At 49.5% G+C, this 18,580-nt stretch overlaps 1 protein-coding gene across 45 annotated transcripts in view; it reads left to right on the top strand.

Annotated features, from left to right (window-relative positions):
- CELF4 (CUGBP Elav-like family member 4) overlaps positions 1 to 18,580 on the top strand; it is a gene marked incomplete at its 3' end in the record, with an annotated part of 292,274 nt that overhangs the window by 28,369 nt on the left and 245,325 nt on the right. Inside the window, exon 2 of one of the 45 annotated variants that reach the window (XM_079108571.1) lies at positions 16,440 to 16,918. The exons of the other annotated variants lie outside the window; for them this stretch is intronic. Coding sequence (XP_078964697.1) covers positions 16,440 to 16,918 — 479 coding nt within the window. Of the gene's footprint in view, positions 1 to 16,439; positions 16,919 to 18,580 lie in introns of those variants that run through there. 45 annotated transcript variants of the gene reach the window in all.

Here is an 18,580-nt window from a genome sequence, read left to right as displayed (position 1 = left end):
GGACTCTTTCCCTTGAATAAAGGGCACCATTCTCATCTGAGGAGCCCAGGCCTTCTTCAGCTCAAGGCCACTGCAACCCAGCCTTGGCAAAATTCCCCAAATTCCAAAAGATGGGGTCTGAATTTGGCTTTTCTTCTTACTCTGAGAATCAGCATTTGTCAGGTTTGGACAGAGACCGTTTGGAGACGCAGATGACAGTAATGATCAAGATGGTGATAACTGAAAAGGAGATGCAGGGAACGAAGAGGTGAGGAAGCAGAAGAAATTACAGGCTAGAGCTCAGTGGCCACAGGGTGTAAGAAAAGCTGGGCTGAGTGTGGGTGACTGGCAGCGTCAGCCAGTGCTGCTGCTGAGGGGCGTCTCAGGGGGTGGACCCCACCAGATCCTAGGTGTACTCATTTTCATGGGTTGTGAATCTTGTGAAGCCAGCCAACCAGCCCAACCTGGCCAGGAGGGGTGCCTCCTCTTCCCCCTTCAAGGCACACAGTGATGTCAGGAATGTGTCATCCACCTCTTTTTCCAGGCTAATGGAATTCCGTGAGTGTATGTGAGAGCCAGGGCCTGAGCACCCACAGGACCTGTGGCTTTAGGAGGCAGGAGTGATGGTGATGGCCAGGGACCTGGGGGAACAAGTGCAGACTGTGTCAGGACTGACCTGCTGGAGGTCAAGGCCGGGGCTGCTTCCTGACTCTGCCACTCACTCACTGTGCCAGGGTTCCTCTCCACCAGGGTTCCTCTCCGCATCTGGGGAGTGCAAGCCGCAGGCTCCGCCTCACCTACCTACCTCACGCAGGAGTTGTGATGTTCACATTAGGCAAGAACATGGAGGCAGGTGCCCTGCACAGGCCTGTAGCTCGGAACACCACACTCAGGGCTGAGAAGATGGCTGCTGCTCAGTCAGTTCCCTTTGGGGAGGGGGAAGGGTAGACAGGAAAGTGCACAGAGAGAGTCAGGCTCTGGGAAGAGAGAGTTCCCACTTGTCCTGGTTCCAGCCCACCCTGATGCCTGTCCCCAGGGATTCCTGAAGACCATCAGCCTCACCCCACACCACACTGGCGGTGGGTGCTCAGCTTTCTCTGGGAAAGCCTATTTGCCACCCCACCCCTCCCAACACCTCTCCAGGGAATATCCTCCCACCTCCCCCATTGCTGAAAACAGCTGTGATTCAGTCATTTCCAAGGAAACCAAAAGAAAAAAGAAAAAAAAAAAAAAAAAAAATCCCAACGTCAGGGGAAATTTCAACCACAAAGCAAGTGGTTCCAGAGGAGCATCTACAGCACCCAAGACACAGCTTTGGGCTCCCAGCGTTGTCAGCACCATCCTAAAGGAAGAGACGTGAACAGGACATATGTGCAGGGCAGGAGGAAGAGGGAGATGGATGCTTCCCACTAGTGGAAATTCAAGCTTTAACATTTGTTGTTCGGTCACAGGCTCTTGCCACCAGAGGAACCAAACAGGAGTGAAAAAGTTAGCAAGGGCCTTTTCCCCAGGGAATGGATCCTGCTCTTCTCTCCGCAGAGGCAGTCTGGATTCAGATAGGGCCTGGCTCAAGCAGCCCTGAGCTGGTGACAGCAGGTCTCATCTGTTCAGCCCTCTCTGGTGGTGACAGCCCCACCCCCCCAGTAGTTCTCAGAGCTGGTTTGGATTCCACACTCAGGACCTGGTCACTTACTGTTTTCTCACAGCTCAAACCACATAAGTATTCACTTAATAATACACCTGAATAAATTATCTATCACCCTCATCTGCGCACACAGGAAGGTGCACCATGCTGAGCGACAGAGCACACTGACTGCACCTGTGTCCCTGCTGTCACTGTATGCTAACACAACAAAGTAAGTTGGATCCAGGGTCTCGCCATGTGGATTTTTGAGTGGCGAAGGCACTGGAAGCTGGTTGGAAAGTCAGCCCTCAGAGCCAGGGACCACCCTTCAGAATAGGAATGACTGTCCTCAGAATTTTTCCAGATGGTGGCATTGGCCTTGTTTTAACATTCTGAGATGATTGACTTGGGACAACACCAAAATAAAAATTACAAATCAAATACCCTATGTACACACTCATGTCATCTAATATAAAGAGTCTGATTCTGCCTCATCCAAATCACACAGAGATGTTACTTTAATTCTAGAGTCATCAGTTGGATAACCCTTCATGGGAAGGCTTTCCAGCATGGAGTTCTACACGTGGAGAAGACCTGGGTGCAGGGAAGCAGGCCACCCCTCAGAGGCCACATGGCAACCGGGTCCCCAGGGCTTGCAGAGCCTTCAGGCAGTTCCAAACATGAGGAAATAAATACAGAGGGCAGGTTTCACCAGCCTACAGTGTAGACAACATGAGCCTCCGGGACCCACCATCTCAGATTCCCCCAGTCTGCGGAGGGCGCTCTGTAAACACCCTACTCCTTGACTCTGTGAGGCATGTCACCTCTTCTCCAAGGCTGAAGCTGTGCACACAATAGGCCGGAACGGGCAGTGCCTGCATTCAGACCTAGTCTTCTGCCTTCTCTTCCCTCTCTCCCCCTCCCTCTCTTCCCCTCTGGCCCTGGGGATGTATTTTGCATCCTTTAAATGATCTTGTTTATTCTATGTGTCGGAATATAGTTATCTGAATATTAATTATGGCTTGAGTGAAGTTCATCGGTTGAATGCAGGAATTGAGAATTCCTCCTTCACTTTCAGCCACCTGCTTTGATTTCTCTGTTTATCTGCTTGACTGAGCTGAAATCAGTTTCTGTAAGTGAAAGTCGGCTGCTTGGAGCAGATGTTAATGCTCAGAAATAGTGTACGGTCTGCTATTAGCATAAGTAGCATGATGCTAATAAATAGAGGTGCGCAGGGCTGGTGGCTGTGGCAGTGACGGGGACTGAGGGACAGCGACCTGCTGGGAGAGTGAGCCCGAACCCTGCCCGGAGGAAGACGGAGAGCCCCGGCCTGGGTGCTGGGCACCTTCTGTCCCAGTTAACCCCGCCCTCCCCCAGCCCCAGCACCCAGTATGCAGCCGGCTGGGGGCCGATGATTAATGACAGCCAGGACTGTAACCAAATTGTAGTGCCATTAGCACCAAGTCACGACTGACAACTAGATACATCATCTCTGAGGTTTCTATCCAGCTAACTAATTTAACTATGTGAATACGGGAAACGCTGCACTGATGCCATAAGGCAAATATTGCCAAGACCCGGGAGCCCGTCAGTAACTAATGAGAGATGGGGAATCCATCAGGGCCCGGCGGTCAGGGTCAGCAGATCTGTCTTTGTGGTGTTTGGACTGTGAGGCTTTGGAATAACTCCATCATACACCCCAAGGATGCAGGACCCAGCAAGCAGTTAAGCCAAGCCTTTACCTCCAGGACCACCCCCTCTCCTTGTCCTTGATGTGGAGATGACAAGGTTTTCCCTCTAAGTCAGGGAAGGACAGATCTGATCATGGCAGTGCCTTTTCCCCATCCCCCAAGTGCCTCCCTGTCTCTGCAGCTCCCCACTCTCTCCAGGAGAGGGACTTGCAGGCGCTTTGTGAGATACAGGTGGGCCTTGCTTCTCACAGGAGCTGCTCCCGAAATAGTGAATGCAAATTGTTATTATCTTCTTTTTTGTCATTTTTTTTACAATGAATCTTATTTGAAATGTGCTGTGTTTGCTCATCAGAAGAGCCTTATAAGGAATCCTTTTAGAACTGAAAGAATCCTTCTGCCTTGTGAATAGTTGCCCTTTAATTCATCTGGTTTATGAGCTTGGGGGTCCCACATGGCCTTGTTTCTTAAGGCCAGTCCCTGTATTAGCTAGTGATTTATTCTCTAACTCAGAAAGTCCCCTACTCAGGTGCCCCTGCCCACACACTACTATGTGGGCCAGTGTCTAGGTGGCTAGTGGGTAGGGACATTGACTCCATGATAGAAACCCCAGATTCCCAAGCTTCTCACCTGCCTTGCTGGATGCAGAATATCACAGAATGACTCTTCCCCTATGCGGGGTTCCCAACTCACATCCAGGGAATTGAGGACAAGCTCATAGAATGGTTTCTGAAAGCAGACATTGAGGAAAAGTCAAAGCCCTTGAGCAAGGGAAAGAGAACTTTGGGCATGAGCAAATGAGTAGTTCCACCATGCACCCACGGCACATACCTGACGCCCGAGTACAAGGGCATGGACCAGCTGAGCCAGTTTGCTGGAAGGCTCCCATCTGGAAGTGGCCGCCCACACCAGTAAGCTCAGAAGACACTAATGGCAACAACCCAGATCATTCTGGGAAATTTAGCTTCCATGAGAGAAATCCAGATAATGGAGATGGGAAGAAAGACTTTGGCGCCTGAACAATAGTGCAGCACCCTCTTTCCAGAGAAGGCACTAAGACAATACTTCAGGTCATTGACAATTACCTAAAGGAACAGTACAGCCTCGTGGATGGAGCATTTTCTCCTGGAAGCACTTCCTCCTTTGCAAAATTCTCTCTTTTATGTGACATTTGTAACCATCTTATGAGTGTCATGAAACGGTAATTATTATCCCAATTGACAGATGAGAAAACTGAGTTTGAGTATTTATGAATACGGGGCCATTATTTCCACGCAAGAAGCTAGGTTCATTTTTTTCATAACATTAACACCTTATTTCCTGACTTTTTTTTTATTGTTTCAGAAAATAAAAAGGCAAATTCTGAACCATGTACTCTAATCCATTTATGTCAGGCGCCTAAAAGCATATATTCCCTTTTCCCCTCAAAGAGGCTATTAGCGTTTCCCTTAAAAGTCTGCTCTGTAATCCAAAAGCTGCTTCAGATGTACATGGGTACAGTCTCCCCAAATGATAACGTGCATCCCTCAGCACATTATTTAACAACCCTGGACAGGGGTTACAGAGGTGACTGAGAGGCAGTCCCTGCCCTCAAAATACCTACAAAGAAATAAAGTACAAAGCTGCATTTTTCCCACACTGTCACAGGAACACACATTCAAAGTGCTGGGGATGCTCAGAAGAAGAAAGGCTGTCTCCTGAGGGGATGACTTGGGGAGCTGCCGCATGGGGTGTCCTTCGATCTCGGCCTTGATGAATGGATATGATTGTGGAATGCAAAGATCAGCAGAAGTGCCCTCTGGAAGGATAAAGCCGTTTGAGTAATGGTAGAGAGGTGCTGGGGAAGGGTGCAGGACTGGCAGCGCCCACCGCAGTGGTCCCCGTAGTGCACACAGCAGAAGGCGAGCCAGCCCATGCTGTCAAGGGCCTGGACACTGGGTCAAGGAAGGTGGGCTACAAGCAGTGGGTAGGGGACTTGTGCCCAGCTCTTACTCGAAATCTCCAGGGGTGGACTTAGCCTGTAGAAGAATTAGGGGAAGGCCTCGGTCACTCACTGCTCCATAGTGACCAGTGCCCTGCCCTCAAGGACCTCACCTGTGTCCAGATCTCAGGATGCAGGGGCCTGGCTCCCCACACTGCATCCTGTCTTAAGAACCACAATGGAACAGCCTCTCTATCTTTGATTCAGGGAACACCAGTTCCACAACGAAAGGCTCCACTCCCAAACTTCTCACCTCCAAGGCACTTGGCTCTTTCCCTCCTCTCCTACCCCACCCCAAGTGTTCCACTGCTTTAAAGGTTTTGCTTTAAAACAAACTGCTCTTATTAAATAAATAATTGATTCCCTTTCCCATTTTTTATTAATCAAAGGCTAATCAGAGCTGCAGATCGGCATGCGGCAACCAGTGTCAGCCACACGGAGTGGATAATTCTTGCTAAAAGCAGCGAGGCGCTATTTTTATTTTCCCCATGCAGCCTCATCAAGGGGACATGTGCAATTTCCAGTAGGCTTTGTGACACAGTGAGAGACGGCTGGGGACTGGGGACTCCAGGTTGGGAAGATCAGCCAGAGTTCACACTCTCCAGATACCTGGGCCCCGGAAGAAGGCCGTTTGATGGCCAGGCTCCTGTACTGAGGAGACACTAGCTGGGGTAGACCTGGGACACAAGAGACTCTGGGTAAACGAGGTCAAGCAGCCCAGGACTCAGAGAGCCATTCTGGGCAAAGATTCAGGCTGGCATCTGGCCTCGGGCTGAGGGTCCTTGGGGCCTTCCCATAAGCCTGTGACCTCACTCCACCCGACTGAGATCCTGCCTCACTGTCTCAGCCCCAAGCCTGCCCTCACCCATGACACCCCTAGGTTAAAGACGGTATACTGGTAATATCAGGGTGCTATGCCTAGGCCAGGTTCTTTCAGTCCTTTTTACGTTTTCTTTAATCCTGATGATTTTTTTGTCTTCTTTCTTCCCCCTTCTCTCTCCCTCTGTATTTATTGATCCCAAACGTGGAAAAAGTCTATTAATCCTAAACCCAGAGAAGATTAGAGATAGGGCCGAAAGGGCTTGTCAGGACGGAGCCCCACAAGCATTATCTCCTGGGAAGGTGACCACTTCAGGAACAGAAAGAGGAAGGGAACAAAGAAAAGGAGCAGAGTGTGGGAAGAAGAGTGGCCATCCTGGAAGCCGTGGATCCCTGGTGTCTGCCGGTGGAGCTCTTCCATCTCAGTTTCTCAGCAGCCTCCCATTCCTGCAGCTGGAGGCTGGGTGGGAGGTCAGGGTGGGGCAGGTGGGAAACTATGAGGATGCTCCAAAGCCACCCCCTTCTTAGGGCCTCTTGAAAATAGGCAGGGGCTTGTACATTTTCTTCTCCTCTCAGGTCACAGAGATGCTGGCTCTTGCCTAGGGTCTCCCACAATCAGTGAGAGCAGCCGCTAATGACCCAACTCCGTGCAATATGGGAAGCATATTTCTGGCTGCTGGTGTGGCACTCAGCAGGGGACTGAGGAGCTGGCTGACCCACCATAGACCTTAACCTTGCTCTGCTGTTTCTTCCCTCTGTAAAATCAGTGCAATCATGATAAGGCCCTTTAAAGGTTGTGGTAAGAATTATATGAGATCATCTGTAGTAAGAGCCTGAGAATGTGTCAGCCTTATTATGAATAAACAAATATAATTATACTTTCACCAAAAGTATGGGAGTGCTGGCCAGGGCTGGGAGATGGTCTGGCTAACTCTATTCTCAGAATGGCCTGGGGAGTAAGGACTTTGGGGACAATACAACAGTTAAGCCATGTGTCAATGCTGATATAGCCCAAAGCATGTGGCTCTGTGTGGTGGGTGTTCTCCCCATGCTGTGAGTAGATGCAGCACAAACTCAGGACCGCCCACGGCATCCTCTTGAGATTGAGAATTCGTGTCTCATCCCCTCCAGATCCCACTCTGCAATGACAGGATCAGAATCCTAGTTTGGTTGTGTCTTTCTTTATCTGCTTTCATGCAGTGGGCTTGGCATGCTACATCCAGCCAGATCTGAGCTCCCTGGAGTCAGAGATAATGTCTTCAGGGTCATGGGCCATCAGGGACAGAGCACTGGACAAAAGGGCACCCCTGTGTCCTGCTCATAGGCATGCCTTTAGGAATTAGAAGAAGAGATCAGGGTCACCCATCCAAACACTTCTGAGGACCAGATACATTCACTATCTTATCTGTTCTCCCTAGAACTAAATGTGAGAAAGCTGGTACTACTCTATCCCCGTTTTACAGAAGAGGACACTATATCACAGAGCACCTGAGGGACATGCCCAGGGAATATCCAACTTGAGAGCCTGATTCTGAACCCTTAATAACACCACCTCCATCTGAATTGTCCCACACAAGTAACCCAGTCCCTGAGGAAAGCAGTAATTTGGAGGTTAAAAATTAAAGGAATAAGCTAAGAGCAGATGGCTTAGTTGTTATTATCTGCCTGAAATTATGACCCTTAGAATCCGAGTTACCAGTTTACAGAGGAGTAACAGCAAAAGAGGCAGCCTGGTACAATGGAGGGAAATGCTGCCGAACTAGGAGACTGCAGTGTTGAGGTTTTCAAATTATTATTATTATAAAAATAACACATGCACACGGTAAAAAGTGCAAAGGGGTACACAATGAAGTGTGATTTTCACTCCCACTTGAGACCCCCATCCCGCTCTCCAGAAGGCTCAGCTTCCTGTTCATTCTTCCAGAAATATGTCAAGTATAGACAGGCACACGCAAACACACCCACATATACTTTCTGTTGTGGAAATTGGAATATGTTCTCTGAGCTGCTGTGCACCTTGATTTTTGGCTTTGCAATGTCTCTTGGATCTTTCCAAGTCAGTTACAAATGAATCTACCTCATTCCACTTGGTTATACATAGTAATCCATTGTCCAGGTTGTCACAACTTGTGCAGCTGGGCCCCCACTCCACTGTAGACATATCGGTTATTCCTAGTCTTGTGCATTATTTTATTTCAAGTCACACAAAAAGATCCTTGTGCACATCCATTGCATTCATGTCCAATTCCACCTGCAGAATAAATTATCAATGAAGTTATTTCAACAGATTCAAGCATTCTACATTTTGAGTGATATTTGTCTCCAAAGAGTTTGTACCAATTTAAGTTCCCATTATATCTCCTTAAGGGAATTTCTATTTTCCCAAACTCCTTATTAGCATTGTATATTACCAGAAAATATTATTTGCCAAGACTTGGGTTTTCAATCTCCCTGACACTAACTATCTATGTGGCCTCAAATAAGCCAGTTTGCTCCCTGGCCTCAATTTCCTCCCCTGCCAACTGAGGTTTAGACTAACTAATCTCTAAAAACCCTTGTAGTTCCACCCGTCTGTCACTTGAGTATGTCCCAAGTGTCTGCTGGGACTCTTGAGTTCTCCTGGCCTAAAGGAACTAAAAGTCTGGTTGGGAATCTAGGACATACCAGAGATTTAAGGAGCAGCTTGGGACAGCCTGGAATCAAGTACAAAATTGTACAAATAAGTCCATGAACTTACAGAAAGTCAGAGAAGCATAATCAAATGTTCAGGGGCCAGGGGCCACTTGGAGAAGGTACCTGCATGGAAGGAGTAGGAAAATGCAGAGAGGTGGCTAGTTGGAAATGACAACAGGAAATGTGTTGCCCACCCTCAGTCCAGAATTTGGAAAGCCAATCCAAATTCTGTCTCCCCCACCACCCCACAGTCTGCTTGTTTCTCACCACGGACTGAAACCGAGTGAAACATCAGGTTTGTCTCAGAGCATGATTTCATGTTCCAGTTCAGTAAGGATAAGTTCCCGTTCCAGCAGCTTCCCTAAGTACCACATTCTTTGTGGAAACATTACTTCAGTTTACTGTTCTGGGGGGAAAAACTACTACACATAAACCTTGATTAACCCAACTTCTCAGAAAATGGTGGGTTCTAATTAATTTAGTTTTCTGGGTAATGGAGGGTAAAAGAGGTTTGGAGGTTCAGCTCATCTAGAGAATGACTTTATGAGGCTTGAACTCCCCACCCACTTGGGTCGGTTTGGGCTAGCGACCCTTCTCTAGTGTTGAATTCAAACTAGAGACCAGAGCAACTCAGGTGGTGCTCATGGTTGCCAAGTTGACACTGAGGACTACAGTGGTATCTTTGGCTGTTGGTCAGGTTGGGTCAACTTTCCAAAGCGTGGGGCTCGCTATTTTCTGCTTGATAATTGTGTTCATTTGTGAGTGATTTGGTCCATCTTCCTACAAGAGGGATAGGGCAGTAGGGAAATCATTGCAATGGGATTCTGCTACATTGATGATATACTGTTTAGGGTTTATATAAATTAGTAATATTAGCTAGTTTATTGCTGCTGGAGAGGTCCTGACCTAACCTCTCACTTTACAGGTAAGGACACTGAGTCCCAGATATGTGGAGAGGCTTGTTCCAGAGTTCCCAGAGAATCCCTGTGCTGAACATATCCTACAAATCGAGGCTCTTTGATATCAGGTTATGCGACTTGTCCAATATCCCACAGCCCCAGAGGGGCAAAGCTGGGGTTTGTATTAGGGCCAGTGAACTCCTGAGTTTCTGCAAAGAGGTTCCCAAAGCCTGGAACCTCCTTCTTCCTGGGCTTTGGAATCTCTTTGGCTGTTAAGGCCTCCCCGCACCCCGCCCCTGAGTCTGCATTTGAGAGTAACTAATGCCAGCTCAAAGCTGGTTGTTGGTGCAGATGCTGCTCTACAAACAGGCTGACTTCTCCATGAAAACAGTGCTCCATGAAAATACCATTCTTAGAGAATAGTCCTACTTTTCTGCAGGTGGCTATACCACAGGCAGCCACCTCCCAAGCCCTGCGTACCTGCTGGAGGAACCTCAAAACCCAGAACCTTTCCAGCCCCTGGAGATCATAGGTAACCTCACAGCCAGGCTAATGCACATTAGCTCTCCTTTAAGAGTTACTTGTATTGAAACAAAATGTACCCTCTACCGCCCTTAAAGGTCGCTGTATTCTGAGACTAGGAAATAGTCCTAGCCTTGGCCCTGCTACCATCTGGCCATGTGATGTGTCTTTGCTGCTGCTCCTCTAGAGGTAGAAAGAAGATACAATAATTTCCACCCCACCTACCTCCCAAAGCTGCAGGGGTAATTGAGGTCAGTGGTGGTGAAACTTCAGTGTGCCTCAAAATCCCCTGGAGTCCTTGTTAAACGCAGATGGCTGAGACCCACCCGGGAGTTCTGAGTCCATAAGTAGCTAAGCAGGGCCCATGACTTTGCATTTCTAACAGGTTCCCAGTGATGCCCACCAGCCCATCTTGGCTAAGAATGGGACCACATGTCATGAACTGATGCTCCAGAACATTGTGAACGAGGAAATTTTTTATGCCATTTTTATTATTTTAATTTTTGAAAATGCAGGGTCTTTCTTTAAAATGAAAGAGTATCATTTCTTCCCTTGAATTCCATGTCTGATCAATTTGAATGTTCACAAATCTCAATGCTTGTCCAAGGACGTTTGGAAGTTTTAGGAGATGTTACAGAAAAGTCAGTCAGTCACCAAATGAGCCTAACATCATCATCCTTCTTTCATTTTCCCTTCCCATCCCCAAGAATGGTCAGCACAAGAAATCACAAGGGTCTCCCTTAGAAGAGGAGAAAGGTTAAATTCTCACGCCTCTGCCCTACACTCTCACCTTTCCCTGCACAAAAGTAGTCACAGACACAGAAGCTACGCCCATACAATCAGCCAGGTCCTCCCACTCCCCTTGGTGCACCCCAGTAACCCACCCACCAGAGACTGTCTGCCATGAGCTAGCTGGTCCTCAATCTGGATATGAGGTCCCACTTCTACCAGCGTTGTTATCTGGCGTTAGAAGGAAATGATTTAAAAATGGAAAAGACGCATAAGTCATTAACCCCACATTAGGACCTGTGACGGGTGCCTATTGGTGGAGACAGATGTTAAAGCGCAGCACATCTGAAGGGAGGGGCGCGCCCTCGTCCTAACAGGCCGGTCGCGCTGTCCCATCGGTCCTCAGCGCTCAGGAAGGGAATCAGGAGCCACCCTGTGGCCAGTTCTGGAGGAAGGGAGAGGGAAGAACCAAATAACAGAAGAGTGGTCAGACGAGCCAGAGGCACCTAGGAGAGGGAGAGGTGGTTAACAAAGAGAAAAAGGAGGAGGGCTGGAGGAGAGCGGGAAAGGGGAGGGCTGGAGGGCGAGAAGCTCCGGGGAGCGGAAGGGGGCGCAGACAAAGAGCAGAGCGGGAAGCCGCCGCGGGGTGCGCGGCCGCCCGAGCCCCAGCGCCCCCGCCCCGCCCGGGGCAGCGCGGCTCGGGGCGCCCTCCTCGGCCCCCGGGGTCTTCCTGGCACGCCGGCCAGGTCACTGCCACGACCACCGGGGAGCCACGACCCGAGCGCGCAGGGAGCCGAGCGGGGAACCCGGCGCAGCCCCGGGGTTGGCGACGGCGGGGCTCTGGGTGACGCCCAGCGGGGGAGCCCAGTCTTTTTCCCATTCTCTCCCGCCTCCCCGCCCTTAATGGCTCGGTAATTGATTGGCCCCGCGTCCTATTTTCACCGCGGGCGGCCGGCGCCAGAGGTCGACTAATATCAATATTTCCCGCGGCTGCTCCGCGGTGTAGATCCTCCTGCTCCCGGCTGCCCCGCCGGCCCAGAATTTACCTTTGGTTTAACAAGAAGTGGGAGCTGAGTCAGGGATTAGGGCGCGTCAAGTCAAGTCAAGTCAACACAAATAAAAATTAAAAAATAAAAAGAAGAAGGAGCGAGGATGGGGACGGGGAAAAGACATTCGTAGGCGCGGGAGCATTGAGACAGCCTGGGGTTAATAGTGGGAAAGAGCAGGGGAAATGAGGAGGCAGAGGGGCGGGGAAGGCAGGGATGATTGAGGAGGGGAAAAAGAAGGGGGGTTATAAAGACCCTGGAATCCTTATTCCTGGGGTTGACATTTGAAGCTCTCTGTAATCGGCCATTTTCCTTCTCACCCACCTTGTCACCCACACATACACACGCACACCCCAACACTACTACCAAGGGCACCCTGCAGCCTGGGCCACCTTACCCTCTCTCCCCCATGTTATTATCTGGTTCAGTTTTAAGTGGCCTTTCCCCGCAACTGGATGTGATTCATTCAAGTCAGGGAAAGAAACTAACATTTCGGGAGGTATGGCCTGATGCTGGGAACTCTGCCAGGTGATAATCAAATATTATCTCATTTAACATCCTTCATAGCCCTAGAAGATAGAAACCGTTGGAGCTGGTCAGGGTGTCTTTCTTCAGGTCGTGTCCACAGCACCCAGGCAGCTCATGAAACTCCCTCCTCAGGGGAACAATCTGTTGAGAGACAGAAGCTGCACAAAGGAAAGGCAGTAACGGTACCTAGGGCAGATAGTAGGAATGCTCAGTGAGCTGGCACAAATTGTCCGAAGCCATATCCTCTTTTCTCTCCGCTACTCTTTCCATCTTCACCTCTGTTGACTAATTATAGATGGATTCATCTGTGGTTATTTTTTAAAGACAGTGCAGAGACCCGCTTCACACTAAAACAAATAACCAAAAGGGGCTGGTCACTTGAGAATGTGTAAGACCAAGGGTTGAGAAACCAAAAAAGCTCTGTCAGTGGGGTGTCCATTGGTCTGGACCCCTCCCTCGACCCACTCTGCTCCCAGCCTGAGCTGCAGTGTTCAACTGATGAGTAGCCCATGATGGGCCTGAATTTCCCAGCATCAAACCTGGGAAGGCACCTGTGGCGTGCTTGCTCAGCACTGGTGCTCCCCTGGAAAGCCTGATTCTCTAAACTTCTTACCATTGATCAGGACTGATAGTGCATGGCCCAGGAACCCACGACTGGGGACAGTCCAGGACTGGGAACATTTGGCAGTCATCCAGTGGTGAGGAGTGCAACTTCTTCCTATAGCACCCTGAGCACCTGTGTAGAGGAGATTGGGAGTTCTGCATAGATTTCCTGATGTCACAGAACAACATCTGGGGTCCCTCTAAGCCCTGTTCTGTCCCCAAAGAGACCTGGAGGAGCATGAGACTAGATTCATGTCAACTCTCACCTTGAGAGAAATGCCCGATGACAACCTCTTAAGACTTCTCCCGGTCTGTGTGGTGTCTGGTCTTTTCCTCATTCGATAAAGAACGCTGCAAATCAAGACCATCTAAACATTTCCCAGCCACATGGTGAGTCCTTAGGGAAACAGAAAGAGGAGGCAGGGCAGTGTCTACTCCCACCCATAAGTCTAGTCGTGGACAACAAGCTGTCCGGTGCTAAACAATTACAGAACAAGGGGAGGAAGTGTGATGGCATCTTCCTATGGTTCTTCACTCTGGAAATTCTGCAGCATTCAGAGACTGGGAGCATGCATGTGTCTGGATTGATATGGGATGGGCACCCGGAGGCCGGTAGGACCGGAGGGGAGAACACAATGCCAGAAACCTGAGCCAGAGCAAATTGACGCGGACACTTGGGATACTGAATATTGCCCCATAGGGTGGGCTCAAAGTGGACAGGAAAAAGTCAGGGATCAGAGATGCAGTCCCAGGGTGACCCTGCTGCCCCGTTAGCAGGTGGGGGGGGGGGCACAGAGGTGGCCTGGAGCTCATTTCAGACCAACAAACCTGCACCTATTGATAACTCCACTACATCCTCCCTCAGCTCTTCACTCCATCTCCCTGTTAATGTAAGAAGGAGGAGACATTTCATAGACTCAGTTTGCCCCCCATCCAACACACACAGGCAAGCCCATGCACACACACACACCTTATCAGTCAGACCTGGCAGGATCTCATGGAGAGTTAACTAAATGTTCCCCTTAAGCTTAGTTCCTAGTTCTGATCTCAGTTCCTCTTCTCTCTGAGCTCCAAATGGGTCCTGGGCTGAGGCTGGGGTCAGAGAGAGATGCATGGTCCTTGTCATCTGTAGCTCACAGGTCAGAAGAGAGAAAACTCCACAATGGTCACTATGCCAGCTGTAGATTTTGCTGGATGGAAGGGGGGGATGGGGGATATGGGGACAAGAAGAAGCATTGCATGTTGCATGGGTCAGGAGGCAGTGGGACTCATTTAGAAAATAATTGAAGAGTTGCCCTTTCCTGAGGCATTACTGTGTGTCCTGGGCACCTGGCTCCCATTATCTCATTCAGTTCTGGAATGTCCACCAGGAAGGAGGCCCATTTCTCTTCTCTACTTACGGATTCAGAATAGGCTACAGGAAGTTATTAGCAGGAGCTCCTAACTCTTAAACTCTCTGGGTGCTGAGTGATGATATCCTGTCGTAATCAGGTGGGATGGAGGAGACAACAAAAGTTCCTTTGAGACTTAAGAGAAATGAAGAGGGAAGCTGGATTTTCCTGTGCCTACCCAGAGGGTGCATGCAAAGCTGTCCCCTGTTCTCTATAGCTGTCACTCCTCAAGCCCTCCTGCCTGCTTGGCAGGATGAAGGACAGGCTTTCACAGGCAGACGGGAGAGGCCAGGGTCACCGCCGGCAAAGGTTCACCCAGCACTGCTCCTACCGCCCAGACGGCTGCTCTGATCCTCCGCTGAAAATGTCACACGGGAGACAGGCACGCTCTGATCTTCAGAGAGCCGCAGTGCATCTGTGATGACATGTGGGCATCAAGATTTGCATATTTATTATAGATAAGCTGTCAAAATGTATGTTGTCAATTTCACCTTATACTCCAGATTTAATGGTGCGCGTAAAGGACAGAAAATCTTTAATATTAATATTAATATGATTTTAGATTATAAGACCGCATTGTAGATATCAATCAGCCAACCCTTAAGGACATGTCACTCAAGTTGATATAGTTTATAGAAAATTAATGTAATCTATCCTGTATGATCTATTACAGGGGGCACGAGGAGAGAAAAGACTGTGGGTGCATGGGCGGGGGTTGGGGGCCCATTACAACTAGCAACGGCTCTCCATACGTGCTACTTTGTGTTCGTGCCTGAAACATCGGAGAAGGGAATCTGTATGTTTTAGACTTGGCATGCATCTCGGAGATCAGCCACACCAACTCTTTCTCTTTGCTGTGCAAGAAAGGGGGTTCAGAGAATGGAGTAACAGGGCCCCAGTCACTCAACTGGTTCGTGACAAGGGGAAGGCTCCATGCCTCTCGGATACACTCCTTCTCTTTCCCCACAGAGGCGTTCCGTTTGTCTGTTTCATAGGATCCCAGGGACTCCTCCCCATGACGAGGGGACAGGAGGACCTTGGCAGTACAGAGGGTGTGCAACTCTGGCATTGACTCTCTACTCACTGAAATTGTGGACTGATCATCTTTATGGACATGAAGTATTATGGTGGCAGCCAAGAAATGCATGACATCATAAGACAGTTCCCTCTAGGTGGGAAGGGATTCCTCTAGAAAGTATTAGGACCTGGGCTGAAACCTCTGCCAGATGCCCCAGCAGAGTTTTTTGAAATGGGCTTTTTAGTTGCAGGGAGTCATCCAGGCTGGCCGAGGCTGAACAGAGGGCACCGATGGCTTTCAGACTCCTGGCTCTGTTACAAGGTCCTATTATCCCCCTACCCAATCACCTGCCCACACACAGCTTGTTTAACTTATATAGAAGGGAAAAGACAACTCTGTTTTCCATACAGTCACTCAAGAGTCTTTGGCCCTCTACCAGTCAGGTCAACAGATAACTCAGGAACCTCCTAGACCAGAGAGACCATCTCCAAAACCTGCTCTTAATGGCCCAGCTATGACAGCTTGGCCAAGATAACTCCTCTCTGGGCCTTCCTTGCTACACCCATAAAATAGAAATGAAAAACACCCTTACTTAGCCCACAGCTCACTATGAATGTGCTCTGTAAAATGTCAGAAGTGCAAAGCATTCCAGTGTGGTCCCTGCAGTTCTGGGCCATGCCCAAGGGCTGGGATGTAAGTCAGGGCCAAGGTAAACTGGTATCTATTCCTCTGGAGTCTGGCTCAGTCAATTTAGGTGCCCAGTCCTTAGGGTAAGAGAATAGAGGCCTGGCAATATGAAGAATGGTCTCCCTAATCTACAGGCCTCATTCCCTCCTTAGGGATCTTAAGTATACAGAAAACTGGAGTCTTTCTCAAGGGCTAACAGTGATGTCCTGCTGCCTGAGTGACCACAGAGATCTTCCCCCTCCATTCTCTTAGGTCTTAACAAGAAACACCTTGTCTGCCAACAGTGTGTCAGCTCAGGATCCTGCCTTCCTCTCTTGGTCCCCTCTTCCTGCTCGGGTCCCCAGGCCAACACTCCCTACAGAGGACAGGAGCCAGGAAAGCCGTGGTGGGTAGTACTGGCCCCCAGAGTTGGTATACATCCACCCTGCATATCTGATGCAAGACAAGACTGGGTGAGCTATGAAGGTCATAGGCAAGGCAAGGCCAGGGCCACTGAGGTGGTGCTGCTAACTGGGGGCTCCTCGGTGACTCCTGATTGGCCCAGTCAGGCAGACTTGACCTCAGCTGCGCACAGATCTCAGCATCTTATTTACATACTGCTGCAGACTGAGGAACACCTGAAGCATTTTTCATCCTGTACAAACTACAAAAGCCTCCTCCGGTACTTCTATGTTACTGCTTCCATACAATGGCAAAATGCTGATAGGAGGAATTTTTTTTTTCTTTTTTAATCTTCCACCAAAGCCTCTAAGAAAGATGACCCACAGCAGAGGGAGGCGGGTACAAACAAAGCCAGACAAAACGAGGAGGGCACACCATCCTTGAGCATGCCTCTTTCTCCCAGGAGGGTTTCAGTCTGGAAGAACAGAGCCATCACCCACCCTGAGGGTCCAGAAAATCCCCAGCCCACCCCCACACCTCTCAGGGAGGCAGCTGATCCCCAGCCACCATCCTGGGTCATGGCTTATTAAATGTTTAAAGCTGGTAACACAGGCCAATGTGTACAGGAAAAGAGTAAAAGAAGCAGGTGGGGCCGAAGGGGCATCGCCAGCTGTTGGTATGGCCCAGGGAATTGTCCTTCATCTTCAGACTTTCAGAACCTTCAGGTTGAAGTTAGGGACACAGACCTGTGTTTTTTACCTAATGCTTTTGGTGCCCTAGAGAAAGGGGATCCAGGACCAGTTTTTAGGATTCCAATGGCCCTCTGAATCTTTAAGTGAAATTGCTTTTGGGTACATGTGTGCATATATGCGTGCACATACATAAGGGGTGCATTTTTCCAGTGTTCATCAAATTTTCAAAGGTCAAAGAACCCCTCGAAAACATTAACGAACCTCTGCGCTACTCCTGTGGTGCTGAGCTGTAGAATCCAGGGCCTCGGGGAGCATGGACTATAAGGTGGAAGAAGTGTACAAACAGGACTCCTTGCTTGGGAAATCAAAACTCTACTGGGACCAGAATGTCTAGTGGGGAGCAGTGGCAGGGGCTGGGGTGCTTTCTGGCCCCTGCCTCATGCCCTGAGAGGGAAGCCAGGAGTGCCCAGGCTCCCTGTGAGGCTGAGTCATGGGTTCTTGGAATCTCTGATCCTCCATTCTCTGGTGCCCACCCAGAGATTGTTTCCTCCCCCTGACCCTATCGCTCTCCAGTTCACTAATATCTGTGGTTATGTATTCTCGAGTTCCCTTTCCTTCATTTCCTCCATTAATACTTCTTGTTCAGGGGAGGATAAACAGGGTCATCACCGCACTATAAAGTGCGCCATGGGCTGCGTGTCGCTTATTGCCCAGGGGTCTGCTAATTGGAATTTATAAAGTTCAATAAAAACGATAATCCAATAAGGGCTGGAGCTCTTCTTCATTTATCTTAGGGGTAATATTGTGCCTGCCCGCCTGCCCACCCTCTTGCCTGCCATCCAGCACTATGAAACCAGGGAACAGTCACCAAAAGGGCCTTTCCTAGGAGCCAAAGAGTTCCTGAGAGTAGCCAGTGCTGAATCAAGCACCAGGAAACCAGATGAGGGGCGAGGAGGACCTACGGCTGCCAGCAGAGTCTCCCATTCCCGAGTGGACAGCCATGGTGACTGTGCATTGAGGCCTGGAGCAAGTGTGTTAGGACCCAGACCAAGCATCATCTTTTGCACCATTACAGGCTCACCACCAGTGACAGCCACTATCCCAGCTCATGCAATGCCCTCACACACACCCGTCCATGCATACCCTTTAGGAGAACTCAGGTGATCTGCTATATGGTACCCAATGTAAGCATGATGGACCCCAAACCTGGAAAGGAAAGTGGCTTCCTGAGTCCCAGAAGGTCTCACAGAGTAAGGTCACCTAGATACACTTTGGCCCAGGCCAGAGCTGTCTCAGTCACCCATGGTGGTGCCTGATACC

This window comes from Sciurus vulgaris (assembly GCF_902686455.1).
Source record: "Sciurus vulgaris genome assembly, chromosome: 13".
Classification (NCBI taxonomy): domain Eukaryota; kingdom Metazoa; phylum Chordata; class Mammalia; order Rodentia; family Sciuridae; genus Sciurus; species Sciurus vulgaris.
Note: the sequence above shows the minus strand (reverse complement) of the source record. Positions and strands in the feature narration are given on the sequence as shown.